Source organism: Chanodichthys erythropterus, chromosome 22 (assembly GCF_024489055.1).
Source record: "Chanodichthys erythropterus isolate Z2021 chromosome 22, ASM2448905v1, whole genome shotgun sequence".
Classification (NCBI taxonomy): Eukaryota; Metazoa; Chordata; class Actinopteri; order Cypriniformes; family Xenocyprididae; genus Chanodichthys; species Chanodichthys erythropterus.
In genome coordinates, this window is record NC_090242.1 from 24,850,773 (window position 1) to 24,877,564 (window position 26,792).

General features: G+C 34.6%; 3 protein-coding genes across 3 annotated transcripts; 1 reads left to right on the forward strand and 2 right to left on the reverse strand.

Moving 5' to 3' along the window:
* Positions 1 to 5: 5 nt before the first annotated feature.
* Positions 6 to 7,076, reverse strand: phkg1b (phosphorylase kinase, gamma 1b (muscle)). Its single transcript, XM_067375007.1, has 10 exons — positions 6,879 to 7,076; positions 6,580 to 6,697; positions 6,254 to 6,432; positions 6,005 to 6,059; positions 5,317 to 5,382; positions 3,003 to 3,166; positions 2,823 to 2,913; positions 966 to 1,119; positions 713 to 838; positions 6 to 633 (listed from the first exon to the last, which is right to left on the reverse strand). The coding sequence occupies exons 2-10, from the start codon at positions 6,660 to 6,662 to the stop codon at positions 367 to 369; spliced, it is 1,185 nt and encodes a 394-aa protein (XP_067231108.1). The 5' UTR covers positions 6,663 to 6,697; positions 6,879 to 7,076; the 3' UTR covers positions 6 to 366.
* A 633-nt stretch (positions 7,077 to 7,709) lies between these two features.
* bicdl2l (bicaudal-D-related protein 2-like) lies at positions 7,710 to 16,461 on the forward strand. Its single transcript, XM_067375008.1, has 6 exons — positions 7,710 to 8,526; positions 10,799 to 10,921; positions 11,133 to 11,291; positions 12,787 to 12,860; positions 12,968 to 13,088; positions 14,921 to 16,461. The coding sequence occupies exons 1-6, from the start codon at positions 8,161 to 8,163 to the stop codon at positions 15,233 to 15,235; spliced, it is 1,158 nt and encodes a 385-aa protein (XP_067231109.1). The 5' UTR covers positions 7,710 to 8,160; the 3' UTR covers positions 15,236 to 16,461.
* Positions 16,462 to 18,695: 2,234 nt separating this feature from the next.
* abhd11 (abhydrolase domain containing 11) lies at positions 18,696 to 26,369 on the reverse strand. Its single transcript, XM_067376563.1, has 6 exons — positions 26,148 to 26,369; positions 21,818 to 21,953; positions 21,553 to 21,726; positions 19,543 to 19,713; positions 19,272 to 19,453; positions 18,696 to 19,128 (listed from the first exon to the last, which is right to left on the reverse strand). Exons 1-6 carry the CDS (start codon positions 26,300 to 26,302, stop codon positions 18,993 to 18,995), a joined length of 954 nt encoding a protein of 317 aa, XP_067232664.1. The 5' UTR covers positions 26,303 to 26,369; the 3' UTR covers positions 18,696 to 18,992.
* Between the last annotated feature and the right edge of the window lie 423 nt (positions 26,370 to 26,792).

Sequence of the window (26,792 nt, forward strand, 5' to 3'; positions counted from 1 at the left end):
ACTTCTGGAATTGAGTGTTATATCTGCTTTTTTTCCACTGTGAAATTAAAATCATAACCTATCTTATAGGTTGTTTTCTAATCATTAAAGTCATTCAGATACAACATTTAAGCCACATCTTATATGCAAAATAGAATAAAATGTAATTGTATTAAATAATACCATACATTTTTTAAATAGTTTACTTTTTTTAGCATTTAAAAGGAAATAAAAGGCTCTTGAAGGTAATTTTCTTACTTCTATCTCACTGTGTAAATAAGGGGGTCTGGTATGCTGTCATAGCAATAGAGGTATATTTTTGGACCAATATCAACATGGTCTTGAGGTAAATTGTGGTATGTAGTTGTAATTGGAGATGATGAACCCTCACCAAGTCCTCTGTGCTACATCCATCTCGTCAGCTGCAATAGAGAGCAGAATGACTTTTGGAGTGTTCTCAAATAAAGCTGCTCTGTTCTGAGTTTGCCCTTTCTTCACCCAGTGGCCATAGATCTTAAAGGCACATGCGTCAATCATTTTGCGTAGAGGTTTGATGGCGTATGGGTCGCTGCAGATCACTTCCTTGGTCACAGGTTTGGCACGACGATAGTTGCAGTAGATACGCATGGCGGCAAGTACGGTCATACAGATAACCTGCAATGTGTAGGGTGACACTCAATACCTCAAAGTCAATGCTTTCTAAGAAAAGTCATGTAGAACATCTGCTCTTTACCTTGAACTTCCTGTAAGGGCTGAAATGACGGACTTCTGCGACCACGTACTGCTGGAAGAATGGGTGATTGAGGGCTTCCGTGGCTGTGTAACGGCTTTGTGGGTCCACAACTAATAACCTGGAAATCTACTGGGAAGAAATCAAGTTGAATTTAGAAAGGCATTTTTTCCATTCAATTTTGCATAAGTTCTATTTAAACTGGTTGTCATCCAGACAAACAGGACCACAACTAATTAAAGAAACCAACACACACCAAGTCTTTGACAGTGTCTGAGCGGTCGTCCCACTCCGGAGAGCTGAATTCATATTTTCCTGCGAGAATCATTCGAAGCATCAGCATTTGTTTCCTGTGCCAGAACGGTGGAGATCCAGCCAGGAGAGTGTACAAGATCACGCCAGTGCTCCATCTTCACAAGAGAAGACAGAAGAAGGTTATGTAATAACACATTTTATTAAGCATAATGGTTTGCCCTAATCAATTCATTTTCTTCTGGTTCACTGTCACTACCAGGAAGTTCATGTATTTATGTATGCGATTAGTTTATTTGAGTGTTAACGCAATATTTTCCTAGACAACGTGTTCATTTACTGGGAGCTGCTCTAAAGGGTTAGTTCACCCAAAATTGAAATTTCTGACATTAATTACTCACCCTCATGTCGTTCCAAATCCGTAAGATCTTTGTTCATCTTCGGAACACAAGATATTTTTGATGAAATCCAAGAGGTTTCTTATACCCAAGAGAAAGCAACATAATTACCACATCCAGGGTCCAAGTCATTGTTAAAATAGTTCATGTGACTACAGTGGTTCAACCTTAATGTTATGAAGCAACAAGTATACTTTTTTTGTGTGCAAAAAAACAAAAAATACACAAGGTGAACAACGTAGAAGTATGAAAGAAGAGAAGAAATGTTGAATTAAGTAATTCTTTTTGGGGGGTTATGCACACAAAAAAGTATTTTTGTCACTTCATAACATTAAAGTTGAACCACTGGAGTCACATGGACTATTTTAACGATGTCTTTGCTACCTTTCTGGGGCTTGAAATTGGTTATGACATTGCTGTATATAGGGAGGTCAGAAAGCTCTTGGATTTCATCAAAAATATCTTAATTTGTGTTCCGAAGATAAACGAAGATCTTATGGGTGTGGAACGGCATGAGGGTGAGTCATTAATGACAGAAATTTCATTTTTGGGTGAACTAACCCTTTAAGAGTGATGGTGATGCATACCAGTGTTGTTAATTAAAACTATATATACAATAAGTGTTATAAGGCATTTTTGCTAATTGAAAAAGATATAAATATTACATGAAAAACTTACTTAAAGGTGCTATAGATGATGTTTTGTATTATACATTTTTGCAATATTATTGAAACTGTCTTTACTAACTGATAAAAGACTATTTATTAGGTGCACTGAAAGGAATAATATTAATATACATCATCTGTGCACGAGGTAGGGCCTTAAAAACATCAGCCAATCGTTTACGCAATCATCGCGTAAACGATTGGCCCTCTGGCTTGTCAATCACTGCCATGACGTTCCTTGTGAGAGACGAGCACGGCTGGGAGCTCCAGTAACTTTCCACACTCCACAGGCGCCACATGCAAGGTTTTTGTCAGGAGACAGGAGTAACAACTGCAGATTGAGTTTCCTGCGGTGAGTCCGACATAATGAATCCACTAACACGACACAGCGAATGCTGGTGGTAAACAAACACTCGTGTTCCAATACCCGTGCACAAGTTTTGGGAGGCGTTCCCTCGAAATGAACTGTGAAGGAGGGGGGTTGTTCTTATGCATGCGCTCATTTCAAAAACTCACTAACAGTCTTTGGTTTCTCAGTCGTTGAAAACATCCTCTATAGCACCTTTAAATAAGTTGAAGTTGAGGTACTAAAATGACTAAAACAAACAAAAATCAATTAAAGGGGTATATAAATATTTTAAAAACTAATGACAAAAGCACATACCAAAATTACTAAAACTTAAAATGAATAGGCTATTGACAATATAACAATAAAAGCTCATATAAAATAATTAATACTATAATAGTATTTAAATAATACTAAACTACCACTTATGCACACTTATTGTATGCACTTACAGGTCAACGGCAGGCCCATAGCCAGTGTGGTTGGGATCCATGGAGCACTCAATGATTTCTGGAGCCAAATAACCTGGTGTTCCACAAACCTCTAGGGGTGAAACAGAGGCAGATGCTTCTAAACTATCTATAATCATGCCTTCCAAATGCTTATATTTAAAGGTGTTCATAAGAACTCACCATTCAGTCTTTGTCCATGCCCAATCTGGATCGAGAAACCGAAGTCAGTGAGTTTGATATTCACATCATCATCTAACAGAATGTTCTCTGGTTTCAGGTCACGATGGACTATATTGTGGGCGTGAAGATACTCAACCACCTCCAGAAGAGCACGCATTATCTTTCTATCAAAGAGTGAGAGAAGAGAAAACTGAGTGCTAATAAGCAAGATCATATCTCTAAGGTTTATACAACAGCTACAATGAATTAAAGCTGCAATATATATTTCCATTAAAAAGTTTGTGGTCAGTATGATTTTTTAAAAAAATATTTTTAAAAGAAGATTCTTAAGCTCACCAAGGCTTCATTTATTTGATCAAAAATACAAAATAATTGTTTTCTATTTTAAAGGGGTCATGAACTGCTTTGTTTTATGTTACCTGGGGTGCACTTATAATGTTAGCATGCTTTTTACATCAAAAATTGTCATAATTTAGAAATAAAAGGCATTTTTCCTACCCTGATTTTAGCTCTCTTCCTACCCTGATTTTAGCTCTGTTTTAAGGGGCGTGTCTGCTGTGAGACTTAAGTGTACGCCCACTGCTGTGATTGGCTAACATCTTTCCATTTGAAATAGCTACTCTCTCGAAAACGTTTATACTATTACAGCTCTCAAGGATAACTAATCGTGAAAAGTGTTGCATTACATACGCCATTATATTTAGATAGTGGCATGAAAGGCTGCAGTGATGAACATTGTAGCTATGGCAATGGCAATTTATTTATATAGCACACTTAAATACAATCTATATTGTCCAATGTGCTTTACAATAGCTAAAAACACAGCAAAACACAATAAGTATAAAGACAAAAAAATTATTAAGCAATAAAACACATACACAGAGAATTGTAAAAACATACCATAAAATAGACTAGAATTGAAAAAGACTAGGTGCTTCAGCGTTAAAATATAACAATAAAAGACAATGTAATCTGATGCAAGCTGATCACAGACATGCTGTTGAGTGCATTAAAGCAGTGATTTTGTCATTGCAACTCCATTTCTGCACACTAACGAAAGCTTTTATCGTCACTAACAGTGCAAACGCATTGTAACTAAGAGATTTTTTGAATAAAATGGGAGTTTTGGCGAGTCCAGAACTCAGTCACTGATAAACTCGCACTGTTTGATTGATGGCTCCAGCAACTGTAAAGGGAGCGTTCTTTGATCGCTTTCTTTATATAACTTAATCACCGTTTAAATAACAGATTACTTTCATCCTACTAAGAGAAACAACATGAAGTTGCTTGTTTAGTCACTGGTTTGATTTACTGACAAAGAACATCTGACTGTACATGAATCATTACATATCAGATCAGGCATTAGATTTAAGACAGTTACTTACAGGTTGTTGCATTACTGTCGAGTCCATATCGTAAAAGTCTGTTTGCAAATCCTGCGACAAAATGCAAATGATTTACCAAAGAATCCGCAGTGAAATCTAGAATACAAATAAAGCTCAACTGAGACATTCACATTGTTGAAAATAAATAACTATATTCCTAGCATTGGGATCTTTGGAAAGGAAATGTTATTTTTAGTCCTGTATCGCTCTTCTCTCCTCGTCATTGCACTAACACACCAGTGGGTGGGGCTAATGTTGCAATGATGAAGTAGGCATTGATTTCTTCTGCAGAGGCGGGGTTTCATCTATCATAGATAGACACATTCCAGGATCAGTCGTTTGATGGGCCTGGTGTCAATAAAAGCTTTTATTGGACTAACAAGGAAGCTTTCAGTTCTGAAACTTATAGGATATTCTTATATTATGATGACATCTTATATATCAAAAGCTCAAGGAAAAGCTGATTTCTCAATTCATGACCCCTTTAATATATTTTATAATCCTACAGAAATCATTCTAATATGATGATTTGATGATCAAGAAACATTTCTTATTGTTATCAATGCAGAAAACAGTTGTGCTGCTTAATATATATATATTATTTATAGCATTTATTTTTTGTAACATTATAAATATCTTTACTGTCACATTTGATCAAATCAATGCATCATTGCTTAATAAAAGTACTAATTTCTTTAAAACATCAATCTTTTGAATGGTAGTATATGAGAAAATGAACAGAAGTATAAACAGCACTACATTCATGGGTGTGGCATAACTTAAACCCATCAACACTCAAGATGCCCTGTTGTTGTTGGCAACAAATTAAAGCATTTGATTATATAATCTCCTTTTTAGCATAAGATTTGTTTTATACAGTTTAAATACAATTAGGAGAATCTACAATTGGATTATTCAAGGGAGCTGACCGTGTCTCTTTCTCACTTAGGGTAACTTTTTCTGTGAGGTAATCGAAGAGTTCTCCTCTCTTCATCCTGTTAAAAGAACATTCATCTTTAAACATGAACAAAACAGTGTCAAAGCCTATAAACTGATGAAAGATTACAATACCAGTTGATGTGGTGATATAAAAATTGGCAAAGTATAGATATACTATCTGTTCGAAATATAAATGTCTGGACAAAGGAAGGAATTAGGAGGGATATTGTGCACATGCTTGTATTGAGAGCCGAACGTTTGGCAGAAACAATCTCGTCTTGGCAATGAGTTTGTTGTGGGCTCTTAGAATAGCCAGTGTCCTATCTGTATGCTGCAGAGTGTCAACCAACACATAGTCTCCACAGGGAACATTTAGAAATCTGAATAGGAAGCAAACTTGTAAATAGCACAATGATTAAAATAAGCAATTGCTTGGTCTTGAGCCATTTTCTGCAGTAAACTGCAGCAAGTGCTCTGCCTGTGCAAAAATCGCAACCACAATTCTATAATTTTGTGGGTGTTTGCTATGACCTTTCTAAAAGTTTGCTAGGTTTGTTTTTTACTGGCTCAAGTCTTTATGATATTTTGGTCTCTAGATATAGCTTAGATCTCTCAAGATCATGTGACCACTAACAATAATGAGGCACAGACATGAGGGTTGTTGTGTGCCATACTTACAGATCAAACACCAGAAAGAAGAAGGCCTTAGATTCAAAGCAATCCTTCAGTTGAACTATGAGGGGGAAAAAAACAGCCTATTTTTTGCTGAAACACAGTAGCCTTGCAATTTTCAATTTTGTAAATGAATTACTTAAAAGATGTGCGATTTTCTGTATCATAACATCATAATATTAGGTTATATTTGATAGTATATGTATTGTGAAAGGGATCAAGATTAACTTCCACATTGGCACTGGACAGTCATACTTATGTTTTTGTGTCCAGACACTTTTCGAAGAATGTCAATCTCTTTCACAGTGGCCTGCTGGACTTCTTGTATCTCTTGAGGTGTCATTTTGTCTGATGGTGTGATGTCTATGATCTTTACTGCATATTCCTGGCTAGTCCGTTTGTCCACACATCGGCGAACCACGCTGCTCACACCTCTGGGAGAAAAGACATTCAGACAAATTCAGGACTGATGTGTAATTATAATTTTGATGTTAAAATGATGTTGTTATTCATTTCATAGTAATCTAAATGAATAGTTAGCCTATAGGTTACACTCTCACAAACTTCATCGTGACACCTACCTTCCCAAGATCTCCTTTGGTTCAAATTTGTCATAAAATTCCTGACCACCAACCCATTCAGAGTTTTCCTCCTCTTTTGTCATTCTGAAGAATCAGAAATCCAGTGCTGTGCTTTGTCCTTTTAAAGTTTATCACAAACACGTGAATTTAATTTAACTTTGTCATGTGTCAAATTGTTTGCTTGTATATTTCTTAACAATTTAATAATTTTGTTTTTTTGTTTATAATTCGTAATGATTTTTTGTTGTTTTAGACAGCAAAACAGCACAATATATTCTTGAATGGCTGAGTTCACTCACTATAGTGGTTCGTCCTTCAGTATTTATGGCGCGAGTTGCAGCTCATTCTTTTGCTCATTCAATAACAGACTTCCCTCCGTCACATCACCACCAAGAACAAAACACTCCAGAAATTAGCTATTTTCCTGTCACTTCTTTACACAACCTTGAAAGTGCACCAGCTTTCTGTCCAGAAGCGCTGGCTTAGCTATAAATTAGCGATGTCCGTTTCGTGAATGAGTCATTCTTCTGAGTCAGATCATTTGAGTGAATCAGTAGAACCGATTCTCGGTCTGAACATTTCGTTCGCCAGAATTCTACCAGATCCAGACACATTTTAAAGTGTTCTGAAATGTTAACTATTTTAGGATTATCCCTCTCCCAGACTATAAAATGCATAAAACGTACGTGTTTAAAATGTCTGAATTATTTTCTGTTCAAGGATTTTAATAGTATTACATTTTCTATTTCTTATTTGTCCCTCATTTTAAAGTGTTTTGAAATGTTAAATATGACATAATTTTACTGTTTAAGGAAACAGCATTCAGTCTCCACGGTAAACAATTAATTAGCTAACAGTGTAAAAATTATTTAGCCTATTAATAATATAAATCATATTTACGTTCTAATTTTTATGTGCTGAATCGTGAATACACATCGAACTACATCCTTTATTAATAAACTTTCATAAAAAAATAATGATAAACAACAATTATATATTGGGTAGGCCATATTACGTAAAAAGAATCACATTCGGTTCGTTTCAAACTATTCAAAAGAACCGATTCGGGGAAACGACTCGAAGTTCCTATCACTACTATATAAATAGACCAGCTGTTATTTGAGTAAGGGTGAGGACATAGCCAAACGGAACAGCTTGTGCCCATGTGTTTACTTTAGACAGATCTGATAATGTTAACAGCATTACATTTAGCCTTTATAATATGCATGCAATTTCTTTCTCTCGCTCTCACATTTCCATTAGGGAGACTTAATGAAAGCATAAGTGTTTTGTTCCAAGCTTAACATAATTAAAGGGCGTTATCCTTATCCACAGACGTGCCTGAACACGCACGAGAATCTAGTCAATGTTTATATTACTCTACGTTCACAGAGTTACAAAAGCCTTCCGTCCCATAGTTAAAACCTTCTGTGATGTCGAACCAGCTGAGGATTGTTGACGCACATTTCTAAGCGTCAAAAAGCAGGAAAAACTGGTTTGAAGACATTCTCTCCTCTCAGTTTCAGTCGTCTCTCCCATAATAAGAACATGCTGTTTAACTTTGGTGGCTATTAGAAGAAAATGGAGACCTATAGGAGAGTTTCGCCTTTACGCACAATCAGGGACCTCCTGGAATCTCCTCTGACCAGTGAGGAGGTGCACAAACGATTAACTGACGATGAGGATTCCGTTTCAAGTCACGACACTGACATGGACAGACAGTCTAACAGCTCACAACTGTCCACATTGGATGAGTTACAGGAACCGCTGGCAGTGGATGGTAACAGTGCAGATGTGACAGGTCAAACTGTTAACCCACAATATACGAATTCTGACCCAGACGCGCCCCCGAAGCCCCCTCGGGCCTACATAGATGAAGCGTTACCGGATCTGCTCCGGAGTGGAAGCCCACTTCGCCGACGAGTGTCCAGTCCGGTGTCTTCCACGGTGAGTCGTGCTTATCACGAGTACACTGATTCACAACCAGTGAACACAGTACGCAACGAATGTAACACTTTACAGTAAGGTTCACTGGTTAAACATTAGTTAATGTATAAAATAACATGACCTAAACATGAGCAATACATTTGTTACTGTATTTACTAATCTTCGTTAATGTTAATGAAAATACAGTTTGAAATTGTTTGTTCATGTTAGTCCACAGTGCATTAACTATAATGTTAACAAGAATTTAATAATGTATTAGTAAATGTTGAAATTAACATTAACAAAGGTTAATAAATGCTGTATAAGTGCAGTTCATTATTAGTTCATGTTATCTAATGTTAACTAATGAGCCTTATTGTAAAAGTATTACCAATTGCGCTGTACCCTATAATGGTGATTTATGTCCTGAATAATTATTTTAAAGAAAAGGGGGTTTTAATAGCTTTAAATATATTTTAATCCATCTCTTTAATTATTTTTTCCTAAGTGTTTTAAAATGTTAAATTCATCCATACTCTATAAAAAATGCATGAGGCGTTTAAAAATGACTTATTTTGTTCAATGATTTTAGCTTTACACACACACACAAACACACACACACACACACACACACACACACATATATATATGTATTCAGACACCTTGAACATTTAATTCATTAATACACTATAGTTTCAAAAAATGGTAATAAAATATGACAAGATCTCAGAGTTAAACTGTGTCAGAAAATAATAATCTTAATTATGTCAGATAACACTTCAGCAAAACATGGTCAGGTCAAAGTGTCTGAATAATTTTTGGTTCCAAATTTATCAGATTTACTGGTTGTCCACTGTATGAAGAATTTTTGGTATAATACGTCACAGTTTACTTTATTTTGCTATCCTCACTTACATAAATGAACTATAGAGTCCTGCACCCACTAGCAAAGATATCAAAAATGTCTGAATAATTTTTGGTTTGACTGTATATATTATTTTTTCCTCATTTTAAAGTATTTTGAAATGTTAAGATAAAATGTTGAGAATAAATAAAATTAGATAAAATTATGAGAAAAAGTTGTTAAATTACGAGAACAAATTGGTTAAATTACGAATTTGTTCTCATAATTTAACAACTTTTTTTCTCGTAATTTAATGACTTTATTCTCATAATTTAATGAATTTATTCTCAACATTTTATCTAGACTTTTTTCTCGAAATTTAACGTCATTTTTCTCATAATTTAATGAATTTGTTCTCGTAATTTAACGACTTTTTTCTCTTAATTTAATGACTTTATTCTCAACATTTTATCTCGATTTATTTCTTGAAATTTAACGAGTTTTTTATCGTAATTTAATGAGTTTGATTTCAACATTTTACTTGGACTTTTTTTCTCAAAATTTAACGAGTTTTTTCTCGTAATTTAATGAGTTTGATCTCAACATTTTATTTGGACTTTTTTTCTCGAAATTTAACAATTTTTTTTAATCTCGAGATGGTTTTATTTTTTTATTATTGCTTGGCCCTAATCCTCTTCCATAGTTACTACCTTAACATCAATCATTTTAAATACTTGTTTTTATTTGGTTATAATGTAAAAACAAAGTATTAGACATAGGAGCACATATCTTCCAGGGCATCAGAATAACAGTTTAAAGTCATCAGAAATATTATTCATTTTGAGATACTGTAAATCATTGAAGAATGAAACAAACAACAAAAGGACGAGATCAATGAGAGGACCAGATGTCTAATCATTGTTTAACGAATGTTTACCTACTTTTTCTTCATTCAGCCAAATTCTTTTTAAAGCAACATGACCCGTCAGAGCTAATAATGAACATGAGTGTCTTTATTTATAGGCAAACCCACATCCATAACAAACTGTCCATAGAATGATGGTTTTATTGGCTGCATTAATAATGTTGATGTTAATAATTATACTACTAATAATAACACACCAAAACTATATTCAGGTATTTAAAATGTTTAGTGGAAACACTTTTTGGCAATCAAATCACTAGTAAGTAAAGGTGATGTCAGAATTATTTCTGAACGTTTCCTGTTACTTTCGCCGGAATGGCAAGATTCCATCTGTCTCATTGTTCTGAAAATCCAGAATAGCCAGGTTATAAAAGAGACAAGAACCATGTGTGTTTATGTTTGCAGATGTGTCAGTCTGATATCATTCTGAATGGTCTTACACATGTACACAAGTGTAGCTACTCGAAGCCATATGAACAGAAAAAGCATGTTGTGCTCATTTAATGCTCTCTCTATGGCTGCAGCTGAAGCAAGTGAAAAGGGAGGTGGCATTATCTCGGCAGCGCAGTCTGAAGCTCAAGGCTCAGGTGGATAGACTGGAACAACAAAAGGAAAGTGGACCTGGCTGGAGTGAAAACAAACAGCAGGTGAGTCTGTCTTAAACCTACATGCTTTTAAATGAACTTATAGGCCTAACCCTTGACTTTTTCTTTTCAACTTTGTCATGCCACAAGTGAAAATATTTCTTAACAACACCCACATATAAGTGATTGCAGCTTTTAACAGACTGGATTATGATTTAATTAATGCAATCGAGGCTTGTCATAATTGCATCTTCATTGTTTTTGTGGTGTCTAGGTGGCAGAAGAGGTTCAGTCTGTTGTAAAGCTGCTACTCCCTCTGACAGATTTGGAAGCAGCAGAAGTCAATCAGCCGTCCCAGGCCAACCCTTTAGACACCGCACTGCTTCAGCTCCAGAAGGTGGCCCGCACACTTGCCCTTAACCACACCTCTCAGGTGAGCTTTGGCCACGCCCATACATGGCACGCTCATATCAGCTCATATGTGGCACGCCTTCCATTGTAAGGCCTCAAGTAACCATAACATTCACATGCACCAACAACAGAAATCTTTAAATGGCCCATGTTATGCTCATTAACAAGTACAGAATTTTATTTTTGGGGTTTGCTAGAATACATTTAAACATTAAAAAACATTCTTACCTCTTTTCACCTTCTGCCTAAAACACTCTGTTTTATTTACTATCTCTTTAAAGTGGATCTATTATCCAAAATTCACTTTTATAAGGTGTTTGAACACAGATGTGTAAACAACCAGCCTATAATGGTAAAGCTCCACCCACTGCTTTTTTTATAATCCACATAAATCGAACAGTCTCTCCAAATGCGTGGTTTCAGATTTCCCCCTTCTCTTATGTAAGAGTAGGGAGAAGCCCTGCCCATGACTGGTGATGATCTGCCACGTTAACATAGATACCGATCTGAGAGAGCCATTCTCCGCCATTTCTGTTCTACTTCACAAACAAGGGTCAGTTTAACGCTGGATATGCACACAAGATTAAAATGACAGCACATGCTAGTCAATGAGTTGAATGAATCAATGTAACTCCACATCAACTACATAGGCTAACTTTATCCACTAACCATTAAGAAACATCCAGATGCATTCTAAAAGTTGTAACATTTTCCTGAGTCTCTCCATCAGTGTCCGACTCCTGTTCGAACATGTAAGGCTGAAAACCGTTACTGACATTTTGGCTGCGTAAGATTCTCCAGTTTTGTTGTTGTTGAAGCACGAGCTGTTAAAGCTCCACCCTGTTCTGGAAAAGGGGTCGGGCTGCAACTCATTTGCATTTAAAGGGACACACACAAAAATGGCTTTTTTTTCTTCTCACACACAAATAGGGGCAAATTTCTATAATAAATGTTCTGTGGGGTATTTTGAGCTGAAACGTCAGACACATTCTGGGGACACCAAAGACTTATATTACATCTTGTGAAAAGGGGCATAATAGGCCCCCTTGAAAGCCTGCCTTTCCAAAAAACCCAATCTTCTCTGATTGGTCAGCTGGCGCAGTCTGTTATTGATTGGTCAACTTTATAGAGTGTGTGCCAGAAATGTAACGCCACTCCTGAGGCTTCATGTGCAGCTGTAAACAGTATTATACCTATGATAACTAAAGCGTCTGTATTGGATGTGGGGGAAAAACAGTCTCCTCGACATAGCAAAATCACTTACCCAACTGTTTATTGAGGGTGAGCATTAGGCGGGCATTATGACAGAGCTAAGTCACAAAAATAATGGCAGGAATACAAATGCCAAAGGAAGCTGGAGATATTAACTCCCTTTCATGTGGACTTTGTGATTTGTAACTTTGCAGATCGTATACATGCACAAACAGCTATATTACACACTAAAGGAAAGGTATCATTTAAAAAAAAAAAAGCATATCATATTGTGCCATTTAAAACAAACCTACTACCATTGACAGGGAAAGGAGAGCTCTGGGGAAAATGCTGCCATTTTACAGCAAGCTCTGCGGGACAGAGATGAAGCCATTGCAAAGTGAGTTCAGTAGATCACTTAATTGTTTTGCTTTATGAAATAAGACATAAAAATACTATTATAAATACATCGTACATATCTGATGACAATTTTTTTTATATATACAGAAAACAAGCAATGGAGACTGAGCTACTGAGAAGCAAGAACGAATTGATGACACTGAACAACCAACTTCTGGAAGCTGTTCAGAGTCGACTAGAACTGACCATAGAGCTGGAGGCCTGGAAAGTATGTTCAGTTGCCAATTAATTCGAGATTTAAATTATTGATAAAATTCGTATTGCTAAAAAGTTTGCTACTTTTGCTTTTTAATGAAAGCAAAAATAAGAAGGAATAATTAAAATTATATTATTTGATACAGCCTTATGATTATATTTATTAGTTTATTTATATCTGGTCTAGTTTACGGAAGAGGATTAGGGCCAAGCAATAATAAAAAAATAAAACCATCTCGAGATTAAAGTTGTTACATTTTTAGAAAAAAGTTGAGATAAAATGTTGAGAATAAAGTCATTAAATTACAAGAAAAAAGTTGTTAAATTATGAGAACACATTTGTTAAATTATGAGAAAAATGTAGTTAAATTTCGAGAAATAAGTCGAGATAAAATGTTGAGAATAAAGTCATTAAATTATGAGAAAAAAGTTGTTAAATTACGAGAAAAAATTTGTTAAATTATGAGAAAAATGTCGTTAAATTTCGAGAAAAAAGTCGAGATAAAATGTTGAGAATAAAGTAATCAAAATTATGAGAATAAAGTCATTAAATTATGAGAAAAAAGTCATTAAATTACGAGAACAAATTTGTTAAATTATGAGAAAAATGTTAAATTTTGAGAAAAAAGTTGAGATAAAATGTTGAGGATAAAGTCATTAAATTATGAGAATAGTCATTAAATTATGAGAAAAAGTCGTTAAATTACGAGAACAAATTTGTTAAATTATGAGAAAAATGTCGTTAAATTTCGAGAAAAAAGTCAAGATAAAATGTTGAGGATAAAGTAATTAAAATTATGAGAATAAAGTCATTAAATTACGAGAAAAAAGTTGTTAAATTACAAGAACTAATTCGTTAAATTATGAGAAAAATGTTAAATTTCGAGAAAAAAGTCGAGATAAAATGTTGAGAATAAAGTCATTAAATTACGAGAAAAAAGTCGTTAAATTACGAGAACAAATTTGTTAAATTATGAGAAAAATGTTGTTAAATTTCGAGAAAAAAGTCAAGATAAAATGTTGAGAATAAAGTAATTAAATTATGAGAATAAAGTAATTAAATTATGATAAAAAAGTCGTTAAATTACGAGAACTTATTCGTTAAATTATGAGAAAAATGTCATTAAATTTTGAGGAAAAAAGTCGAGATAAAATGTTGAGAATAAACTCATTAACTTACGAGAATAAAGTCAAATTACGTTAAATTATGAATTTGTTCTCGTAATTTAACGCCTTTTTTCTCAACATTTTATCTCAACTTTTTTTTCCCGAATTTTAACGAGTTTTTTCTCGAAATTTAATGAGTTTATTCTCAACATTTTATTTAGACTTTTTTCTCGAAATTTAACAAGTATTTTCTCGAAATTTAACAACTTTAATCTCGAGATGGTTTTATTTTTTTATTATTGCTTGGCCCTAATCCTCTTCCGTACTAGTTCATTTCAAAGTGGTAACAATCAAACATTTTTACCTTGACAGACAAGGTGAATTTTAGTTGTTGAAACATTTTGGAGTCATTATAATTTTAATAAACTTAAATGAGTAAAAAAAACAAAAACAAACAAACACTAAAAATGCTCATCCTAAAAATATACATTTCAATATTAATATAATACTGTAAATAAATGATATTATTTAATGTAATCAAGGGGGAAGTGTAATCTGTAGGGAGAACAGCTGCTAGGGCTACATCTCTGCAGGACTGTCGGATCTGAATCCTGCGTTGCCATCTGGACTCTGTCTGGTTTTCCTTCAAACCCCTGAAAACGCTCATCAATGTGATTTGGCCATTTTGATTTTTCCTCATGGATGTTCTTAAAAATACTTGCTTCATGTCTCTTACAGGATGACGTACAGACCATTCTTCATCACCAGCTCCTCAAACAGCAACAGGAAGAACAGGCTCAGAAGAAGCCTAGAGGGTTCAATGTTTTGCGGCGCTCAAATAAGCCCCTCCCTCAAAAACCGGATTTTTCCACCCTGACGCACGTGCCTGTTTTGACCCCCCAGACACCTGCGTCGACCCCCCAGTCACCTGCAGGAACACAGAGATGGAAAGACAAGTTTAAACGCGGAAAAATCAGCACACAAGGACCTGCCGAGTCTCAGCTCCAAAGGAGCAACAAAGAGGACAATTTTCAAACAGTTTCTTTGGACTGATGAGGCCGTTTAAGTGATACGTAACCTATGGATTATCTCACATCTCATTGATTGTTCATTGATTTAGACTCACCGCACTTGAGAAGTCAATTCTAAGGATGTAAATAATATTAATAATGTTAGGACTCATTAAACTAGGTGTTTTTTAACTGCAGAGGTTATATTAATGTGACTGAGAATCTTAAAGGTTTTGTTGACCTGCAGTCATGAATGATGTGATATTTGGTCTAATCTTCGTAGCAATATATTAAGAAAAAGGAATAAAGGTGACAGAGAAACAATAACATAATTCAAGGCTGATTTATAAGGCTCTTTGGAATAACCCTTTCAGGAACATACACATTTTTCCTCTCCTTGTTTTAAAACCTTATTAATTATTAATCCACATTGGTTCAGTTATGCTCAAAGGCCATTTTGAGGTGGTTTACACTGTGCATTACACTATTCAAAAGTTTGGGGTTTGTATGATTTTTTGAATGTTTTTGAAAGAGGTCTCACCAAAGCTGCATTTCTATTTAATTTTCCATTTATGTTTTAAAAATGTATTTCTGCGATGGAAAAGCTGAATTTTCAGCAGCTGTTACTCAAAAATGCTAATTTGATGCTCAAAAAACATTATTATTATCAATGTTCAAAACAGTTGTGCTTAGTATTTTTTGTGTACAACTGCAATTTTCAGGATTCTTCGAGGAATAGTAAATTTAACAGCATATATATTTGAAACTTTTTTACTTTTGATCAATTTAATGCATCCTTGCTGAATATTAATTTCTTACTGACCCCAATCTTTTAAACAGTAGTACAAGTGACTAACTTTTGATCGCTGTAGCGCCACCTATTGGCTGATTTTGACGAGTTCAGGTGTCTGAGTAGCGAGCAAGACTACTACCATCTGACAAAGTTTCTTGGTTTGGTTTGTGGAATGCATTATTGTAAATATTGTCTATTTATTTTGTGTATAAACACCTTTATACTTTGCACATACTACTAAGATCAGAATATTTACCATCTTGTTACTCCATCCTTTTACTGTTATGATGGTTGCTGTGCAGATCCACTTAATTTTCCCTAAAAAAATACACACAGCCTTATTATTATTATTATTATGTTAAATAAATTTTTATTCTGCACCATTCAATAACAGTTTAGCTTCTAAGCAGTTGGCTGTAACTGTGTAGCCAACATTAGAGGAAAACTACAGCTATAACGTCACCTCCTTTGTGCTTTTTCTGTGCAAATGGAAAAATATGGATAGATTCCTATTTTAAACTAAAAATAAGAGATGAAAAGCAACAAGTGATACTCACAATGCTCACTGCCCCTGATAGGAATAAAGCAGTTGTAAAGAATTACAGCATATATGTGGTAAAAATGTCTGTAAGGCAGTACAAATCAATCACATAAGCAGGTTTAAGACTTGTACATTTATTTAGTAGTAACACATCTGCGCACAGATACACTCTTGCATGCAAAGTCAATACACCCATACAAACTGCTCAACATTGACTCATACTGTTACTCCTGCACAACCACACACTCTTTCATGACCTGTCATTACTGACACATTAGATCAATAAAACAAAGAACCAGTATCACTATGTATTAAATAGTAACAATACATTTAGTCATCTCCACTTTCAAACAAACAATATACAGTAATGCATGAAGCAACAATAGGTTTGACTCTCTAATTTAGTACATAGATACATTACGTACAATGAAAATATGTCAAGTACTGTAAGTACCAAGATAAACTCTCTCTCCCTCTGTCTCTAAATATTTAATTGTATTTTGTGAATAAGCTAAGCAGATACTATATTGTTAAAAAATCCAAATATCTGTGCATTACGTTCTCAACTGATTGGTCTTTTAGTATTGCATACATGTACATTCTTTAAATCAAATTTTTCAATGACATCCGGTGATCTAGCTGAATTGCTAAAAGCTGAGACATAATCTTTATGTCTGAACCAATCACTAACTGTTTATATCTAGCAGGGTAAAGTAGCCGGCAAAAGACATTACACTAGCACTGCTGATAATCACTGGCAGTAAACTTTAGTTTCGAAAAGCATATTCTGAAAGATACAGTTCTGTGTAAACACAGAAACACAACAAACTGTGTCTGAAGACGTAACAAGCAACGGCAGTGCTATAATTCTAGTGTTCCACCACTAACATTCAATACAATTATTATGTGACATGAGAGAATACACACTGACATTTAGAATATGTCAATTTGCAGCATATTTCTTGATTTATCGTTAGTCATAAATATATTATGTAATATAGTATACATTTATATAACCAGTAATGTAGATGGATATACAAAATACTTGTCATTTACAAACATCGACACTTTCACAATGAACAAAAATATCCCCTTATAACAGCAGCTTTTTATATTCAAGACTGCCAAAACAGTACATCTACATTTATTCTTAAATGTGTGCCACACACAATGTTAACACACCACTGGTCGAGGAAAACATTCCCATAAACCCCTGCTTTGGTACTTCAATAACCACTGAACAGTGATAAACCTACTAATAACTGATAAACCTACCATGATTAGATGAAAAATGTGCAGAGGTAGGCACATTGTCTGTAATAAATCGCACTAACATACCTGCAAATGTCCCAAAAAGATAAACTGTGCAGTATCTAATGGCCGAACAAGCACCATCACGCGCTTATGCATTTGATCGATTTATTGATTATACGTTAAATACAGAAGAAAGGGTTTGAAAAAAAAGAGGACCCAGGGCCAAAATAAAGATTTCTAGTAAAACAGTTAAGTTTATCCTTGATAACAGAAATGTAGTACTGTCAGCATACTAATTTGTGATGCTCTGAAAGGTGTCTTATTAGTTACATTGCAGCATCTTCATTTGTTGTAAAGCCATACAAAACTGTTTATAACACACACTCAACAGTTTTAAAACAACAGAAACTAACCTATTATGCCCTATAGCATTAATTTTTTTAACATTTCACAAACAACTCAAAATTTCTGTTTCCAGAAAAAGAGTAACAATGCTTGGCTGTATGTCAAAGTGTTGTGGTCTTACTGAATCTAAAGATGAGACTGTGAGAGATGCTTTCAGCTTGAGAAGAGTTAAATAAGTCACACGCTGTTGCATAGACATCTTTGTATTTGTTATCAGAGCACAGAGAAAGGGTGTCCATGTCAACAATATACTTATAAAAATATAATTAAATTAAAATTAAATTATTAAAAAAAAAGAAAGAAAAAAAATTAAATCTTGTCCAATTATCATTTAGCTCTGAAGCTAAAATAGTTTTAATTTTTGAAATCAAAATATATATATATATATATATATATATATATATATATATATATATATATATATATATATATATATATAAAAAATCTAGTTCAATTATCATAAAAGTTGTGTTGGTAAAGTACTTAAAAAAAAAAAAAAAAAGCCACTGGATCCGCTGTTTTGTAATAGCTACAAACAAATGTCCTTGATTGAAAGTCACGGCCAGATTTCTATTTATCTTTTTGATAAAATTGTAATTAATGTACTATGTTAAGCCACAGTGCAAATACTACATTGAAAAATTAGTACACTAACTATCAGGAATTATATAATGGTACAATTGTGCATTATAAGGTAAGAGACTAGATTTATCCCGATAAAAGTCATCTTGGTCCATACCCTTACAATTCATTCACTGTCCCTTAATCATTGGGCCCACCTGTACGTATCCTCTCCTGAGACAAGGACTATGATTGTAAGAAAGTGATTATGGAGCTGATGAAATCCAAAGGCTTGTCAGCATGAATCCAGTGACTGGCATCTGGGATGTACTGGATATCAGCACTAGGAAAAAGTCGCTGGATTTCAGGGTAATCCTCCGAGCTAAGAGGATAACCAATGGGTCCATGGCAGGAAAACAGATACAGACTTAAATAAACATGTATTTAAGACAAATATTCAAAAGAGATTAAATTAAGCATAATGGTGCACATGTGTACAAATAGGGGTTTAAATAAAGCAATTACCTTATGTAGGCTGAACTACTGCCACCCAAGAAAAGAGTTGGTCCCTCATAGGTGGTATTAAAATCAGGAAAACCCATGATGTCTTCTAGGTGGTTTGAGATAGCTTCCAGATTAATCCTCCAGCCATAGTCACCATTTTGCTCTTCCAGGTTAGTGAGAAGGAACTGACGCACTGAACGCTCCTGCAAACAACAGAAATGTATGTGATTATGCTGAAATGCCACTAAGTTTGAGTTAACTATATATGAGGCATGTGTGTGGACATGGTTACCTTAACTATCTTTCTGAGCTGGTCTTCAGCCAGTCTTCGTGCAGTGGAACGTGGGATATTACTGGCTATCTTCACCTCTTTCATTGCCTGAATGTAGGCATGGAAATTGGTGCGTGCTGAAGTCTGAGAGGGACTAATATCCACAACAACCAACCCTTCCACTAAATTAGGCTGAATTAGAAAGACAAAAGAATAAAGTAACAATATATTTTGCTTACTATCTGGATACATTTAATTGTGCACATCTTATATATATATATATATATAAAAAATAAATAGGTCATTGATGAATAAGGTTTTTAAAAGTGTAAAAAAAACATAATGGAGATATAATTAATTTTGAAGTTTTATTAAGTGTTAATTAGATTATGTGGTTTTTATAATCAATTAACACTGCTTTTTCATTTTTTACAAGATTGACAAAATTTGTTTAAAAAAAAAAGTCATTCGGTTTAACCAAAATTCCAATGCTAACAGGCTGATATCTAGCTAGTTAGCAAAAGGACAATCAAACATTTTATATTTAGTACAAGTTTTTAAAATATTACAACATTTTCCATGTTTTATAGCAGTTGTACCGAATGACCTGATGTTTCGGGACATGCGTATGAGCAAGTGAAAACATGAATTTTTCAAATAGTTAAGAGAGACATAGTTACGTTGCTTCATGACCATGTGGTCCTTTGCAGGTGTCTGAATGATGTCACATCCTGTTACATGATATTGACCGCATGACTTGATCCAAAATTGTCCCTTTATATTGGTTACTCCGAATGACATCAATGAAATTCATTTTTCCGTACATTCTTTGTCATAACAAAGCAACGACTTCTACACAATTTTAATACCATTTTGCACTATGTTGATATATGATGTTATAAAATCATGCCAGAATAAAAAAATATATACATTTATTACATTTTAAGATTATTTTAATCACAAATGAAATGGCTGTATTGGCCTTTGGATGGTTAAACGAATGACCTTTTGACACTTCAAAATCTTATACCATATTTGGCAAAATATAATTAAAATCTTTTGGATTCAATAAAAGAAATCTAGTTGTACTACCTCACATACTTTGGATCTCATATCTTTTTCTTTTTTATTATTATTAAGGTTTATTTACTTTTTTTTTGTTTTTGAAAGAAGTCTATCCTGCTCACCAAGGCATTTATTTTATCAAAAATATAGTAAAAACAGAAATACTGTGAGATATTATTACAATTTATAATCACTATTTTATAATATAATTTAGTCGTGTGATGGCAAAACTGAATTTTCAGCAGCCATTTCTGTGCTCAAGAAACATTTCCTATTATAATCAATGTCGAAAACAATTGTGCTGCTTAATATTTTTGTAGAAAATCCGATTTGAAAATGATTTTTTTTTTCAAGATTCGAAGAACAGAAAATTTGAAACAGCAGAATTTACTTGAAATACATTTTTTTGTATATTATAAATGTATATACTGTAACCTACTGTAACCTATACTACTGTAACCTCTTACTGACCCTAAACTTTTGAATGGCAGTGCATCTTTAAGAACATGACATTTATTACATTTTATAACCCAAACTAACACTGTCTTGTCATAAAAAGGTCAAATGATTAGATTAGATGTTTTTTCAGCATGTTGGTTACACCAAATGACTTTGATTTAGGAGACAAAAAATCTAATATTTATAACACACTACTTTTTTGAAAATCTTCATTCTTTTAATGAGCCTTTTTTTTTTAATCTTCATTATGATATCAGGACAATTGTATCATCCCGACATTTTTAACTTCATGCCCGCTAAAAAGATCCAAATTAATTTTAATTCATACATTAAACACATCATCATATAACTGGTCTATTCAAGTGGCTATGTATGAACTGCATTTTTATGTATTTTTGAATAAATTAATAGTCAATAAGCTTCATGTCACTGACCCTTTTGCCTATTGGATGTTTTAATGGGATACAAGTTGTGGGTGCATGAAAGAAATTATACAGCATGCGATACCTGTGATAGAGCTGTCGTCATTGCAACCTTGCCCCCCATGCTGTGTCCAATCAGGACACACTTCCCAATGTGCAGCTGTCCGAGCAGATGTTTCAGATCAGAAGTCATTGCTTCGTAGGTCAAGACAGGACTGTGTGGGCTTTTGCCATGGTTACGAGCATCTACTGTCAGCACCTAACTAGACAAAGTACAGTCAGGACACTCACACAGACTCTTCTGAACAGCCCACAGCACCTCTAAACCATTGGAGAAACTGGAAGCATACCTTCCTCCCTGTCCGCTGCACCAGGGACTTGGCTATGGAATGAAAGTTTGACTTGCTCCCGAATAAGCCATGAAGAAACACCAATGGCGTGCTGTCTACCTTCCCATCAAACACATCGTAGGTCAAGTTTACAGAACTAAGAAAAAGCAAAGTAGATATAGATGAAGACACTGTAAAAAAAATGATAGTAAATTTAACTGTAAAAGACTAAAAATGCTACAGTAAAAAAAGGGTCAAGGGAAAACTGTAATATATCTAACTTTATATTTCATGTAATTTCACAGTATCAAAATCCATCAACTGACATTCCCAGAATTCTGTGACAATACATTTGATTGTTTGTCATTGTTATAATTAAGTTTTAGGGGTGTAACAATATATTGCAATACAAAAATGCACAATATCGTATTGTGGATAGTGACATTATGTGTTGTGCATAGTTCACTCAAAATGAAAATTACTGTGTGAGAAAAAATTCAAATTTACTGAGTTTTAGTGTCAGTACTACATAAAAATTCTAATGTTGAATATAATGTATAATAATGCAATGGGGGAATATTTGTGGGTCCTCCTGATAATGCCAAATGTCTTATGTTACCAGTAAAAAGTGGCCAACATTATTTTAAATATATCTAGTCAGTGACAGAGTGCAAAAATACTGTCCTGTGCTTTGGTTTACCAGCACCAGGTCCACGCCTATTAATAGCAAATTTAGCTAAAATTTTAATCAACAGTACATTTTTTGTTATCCTTTTGCCATATGTCTTGGAGTACAGCAATAATATCATATTGTGAGTTCAGTATCGTGATACTGTATGTATCGAATCGTGACACAAGGGTATTGCTACACCCCTATTATGTATATATTTTTTTTGTTATTTTTTTGTACAGTACATTAGGGTTTTTTGTTACATCTTATGTTATACGGTGCTGCTTGAATATTTGTGAACCCTTTAGAAATGTCTATTCTTCTGCAAAAATATGACCCAAAACATCATTAGATGTTCACAAAAGTCTCAAAAGTAGACATAGAGAGCCCAATCAAACAAACAAGAAAAAAATTAGGGCTGTCAAAATAACTTGTTAATTTTGATTAATTAATCTGAGAAAAAATAACGCGTAAAAAAACCCCGCAGATTAATCCACTCCGTATTGACCTTTGAACCTGGAGCCGTTCTAGCCACCATTCGACTGTAAAATGAAGGAGGGAGACGACTTCTGCGCTGACGGACAGAACGAGCAGCGCTCCTCCCTCGTGCGCGCGAGAAAGTAAGCACTGTCTTTGCACTCTCTCTACCTCACACATAATATCTAAATCAACTGACACAATGCTAAAAGTTTGTGAGACCGAATCCATGTTTCACGAGGCGCATTCGGAGAATGTTTTCCCTGAATAACCCCTGGGTGTGAATAGTACTCAAAAGAACGTCACCTCATCTTCCCTGACAGGCGCCCTGCACATGCAGCTGACATAAACCACACTTTCAGTAAACAAAAAGAAAATCCTATCCAGTGGTGAAGTATTTTATGTGTTGACAAATCTTTTGCGATGTCCTAATAACAGTCGCGATTCGCACACAACGCGTCAACGTCCGCTAATGTCCAATTCGCGACCTAACGACTCATTTGAACAGATTCATTTTAATGAATCATGACAACAACTGATCTGTCCACAAGGTCTATAATGAATCATTTACTCGAACAACTCTGAAATGAGAACACAAGTGTGCTTAACCCATTTAGCAAGAGTGGTTAGTAAAATTAGCCTTAATAAACCACAATATTTTCAGGTTATTTAAATGTCAATGTGTAGTAAATTAGACTGGAGTGAGGTGGAACCAGAACAAAGCATGTTGTTGTTAGCTAGGTGCAATTATATTATTAGTTAATATAAAATGCTACTTTTTAATAACTTTCAGGTTTAGCAAAAAAGCATCTTCTCTAACAAAGCTATAATTTTTATTTTATTTTTTGCAAAGAGGGCAAGAAAGAATTACAGTGAGAGTGACGGGTACTTTATTGTCCGTATTGGCCTCGCAGATCATGTGGGTAGGGCACTTTTACTGTTTGTATGGATGACCATGTCTGTCACCACCGAAGACCATTTTTGACCCAGGAAAAACCCTGCATTGATTCATTTGAATTGAAATACTTAATACTTTCACAGCTAAAATTATGTATGCGATTAATTTAGATTAATTAATCACAGAGTATGTAATTAATTAGATTCAAAAATTTTAATCGATTGACAGCCCTAAAAAATATATATACTTTTGTCAATTATTTATTGAGAAAAATTATCCAGTATTACATATCTGTCAGTGGCAAAAGTATGCATACTCTTTCAGTATCTGGTGTGACCCACTTGTGCAGCAAAAATGGAAACTAAACATTCCGGTAATTGCTGATCATTCCTGCACAACGTCTTGAAGGAATTTTAGTCCATTCCTCAGTACAGAACAGCTTCAACTCTGGGATGTTGGTGGGTTTCCTTACATCAACTGCTTATTTCAAGTCCTTCCACAACATTTCAGTTGGATTAAGATCTGGACTTTGACTTGGCCATTTCAAAACTTTGTTCATCTTTAACCATTCATTGGCAGAACATTTTGTGTGCTTGGGCTCATTGTGTTGCTGCATGACCCAATTTCTCTTGAGCTTCAGTTCATGGACAAATGTCCTAATATTTTCTTAATTCTCTGATATAATTCAGAAATCATTGTTCCATCAATGATGGCAATTCATCCTGGCCCAGATGCAGCAAAACAGGCCCAAACCAAGATACTACCACCACGTTTCATGCAATGTGGAATGCAGTGTTTTTCTTTCTCCAAACATAACGCTTCTCATTTAAATCAAAAAGTTCTATTTTTGTCTCATCCGTCCACAAAACACTTTCCAAATGCCATCTGGCTTGTCCACATGATGATCTATAGCAAAATGCAGACAGGCAGCAATGTTCTTTTTGGAAAGCAGTGGCTTTCTCCTTACTCTAACATGCACACCACGGTTGTTCAGTGTTCTCCTAATGGTGGACTCATGAACATTAACATCAGCCAACATGAGAGAGACCTTTAGTTGCTTAGAAGTTACCCTGGTATCCTTTGTGACCTCACGGACTATTACATGTCTTGCTTTTGGAGTGATTTTTGTTGGTCGACCACTCCTGGGGAGGTTAGAAATTGTCTTGAATTTTCTCCATTTACACAATCTGTCTGAGTCCAAACTCTTTAGAGAAGGCTTCCTCAGAAATCTCCTTTGTCCGTGCCATGATACACTTGTTGTGACGTTCAGGCGTTGCTAGATCCCTGATCTTAAAATAAAACAAGGCACAAACTGACACCTCATAGAAAACATTTAGGAACAGGTGGAGCTTAAGTTCACCTTCAAATGAACTGCTAATCCTTCACATACTTTTGCCATGCACATATATGAAATACTGGATCATTTTTCTCAATAAATAATTGAGTAAAGCATATATTTTTGTCTCATCTGTTTGATTGGGTTCTACATTTAGGACATGTTTTTGGTCATATTTTTGCAGATATAAAAAAAATTCTAAAGGGTTCACAAACATTCAAACAGCACTGTATATCTTAAAATTATCTCATATTAAATTAATGTTTATTGCATTATTTTAGTGTCCTGCGTTACCATGATGGCGTTTTGTATTTGTGTGCATGACACGGTGCATCATCTTTATATTAGTATTTACCTCAGCTAATGTAAAAGCTGCTTGTTGTGATCAACTCTAATTCATCATGTGTCCTTCTCTTTACCCCCTGTGTTATTTTGGTGGATGTCAGTATATTTTCAAGGTACAACACAATATTACAGTAGCAGCATGACCTTGCTAACTCAGCAGAAATAAGCTGTTGGATTTACCAGTTTAATTTTTTTTATTTTTTTATTGTAAATTAGTTTTCAATAGCAAAATTTACTGGTTGTTCTGTTAATATGTTTATATTTTACTGTATTATTTTTTACATAATTATTCGAGCAACCACAGCTGCCAGTTTTTGGACACATTTGGCCTTGTTTATCATCATACAACATAGCTCTATCTAATGTATAACTATATTAACGAGACCATCACCTATAAAAAGACTAAACAAAACAGAACATGTATAATTAGTTATTTTGCTCTGGTTTTACTGATTTTTCTTAATAAAACTACCTACAGCTAATGTGCTAATGCGATACAGAATGCGCATGGAATCACTTTGAATACAGTAAATTGAACTTTTTACTGTAACAGCCCCCCTCAGACATGCAGTCCTGTGTAATTAACAGTAACATTATTTGAACCGGAAGATTAAAGATGCAGCACCTGGCGGCTCGCACGCTTTCACTGCCAGCACCTTCCAGTCGCGACACTCCACTGCAGAAATCCCGAGGTCCCGTTGCAGATAAACATGACGACGGGCCGCAAAGCAACCCCCGGGTGAAAATACGACACAGGGCACTCATGGCGAAATTTGACATGTTAAAACCTGTGTCCGGACTTCATTCATTCATTCGACCGGGGTTGGCGATTTCAGAGGTCGTGATGTTGTTTAGCTAACACTAGGGAAACCGCACAACAGTGTTGCCAGATCCCTCTGAAAAAACAAAACAAAAAAAAAATAAACCAGAATAAATTCTGTATCATTGGAACGTGCATAAATCATACGGTTAAAATGCATTTATCTGCAACTAAAAAGTATTTTCAGTCCTTTTGCAAAAGTAATTGAAATGTTTCAGATACACAGCTGCTATATAGTTAAATCAATTCTACTTGCTATCTAATACTACACATTTACACATCATTCGGGTAGTATGAAAGCACTTTAAATACTAAAATCGCGACTATGTTTGATGATATTGTATGATTTATCTATAATGTGAAATTTATAACTTTATGGTAAAAAAACAAAACAAAAAAACATCCCGAAAGTCGCGCAAAATAAGCGGTCATGGCAACCCAGACTGTGCG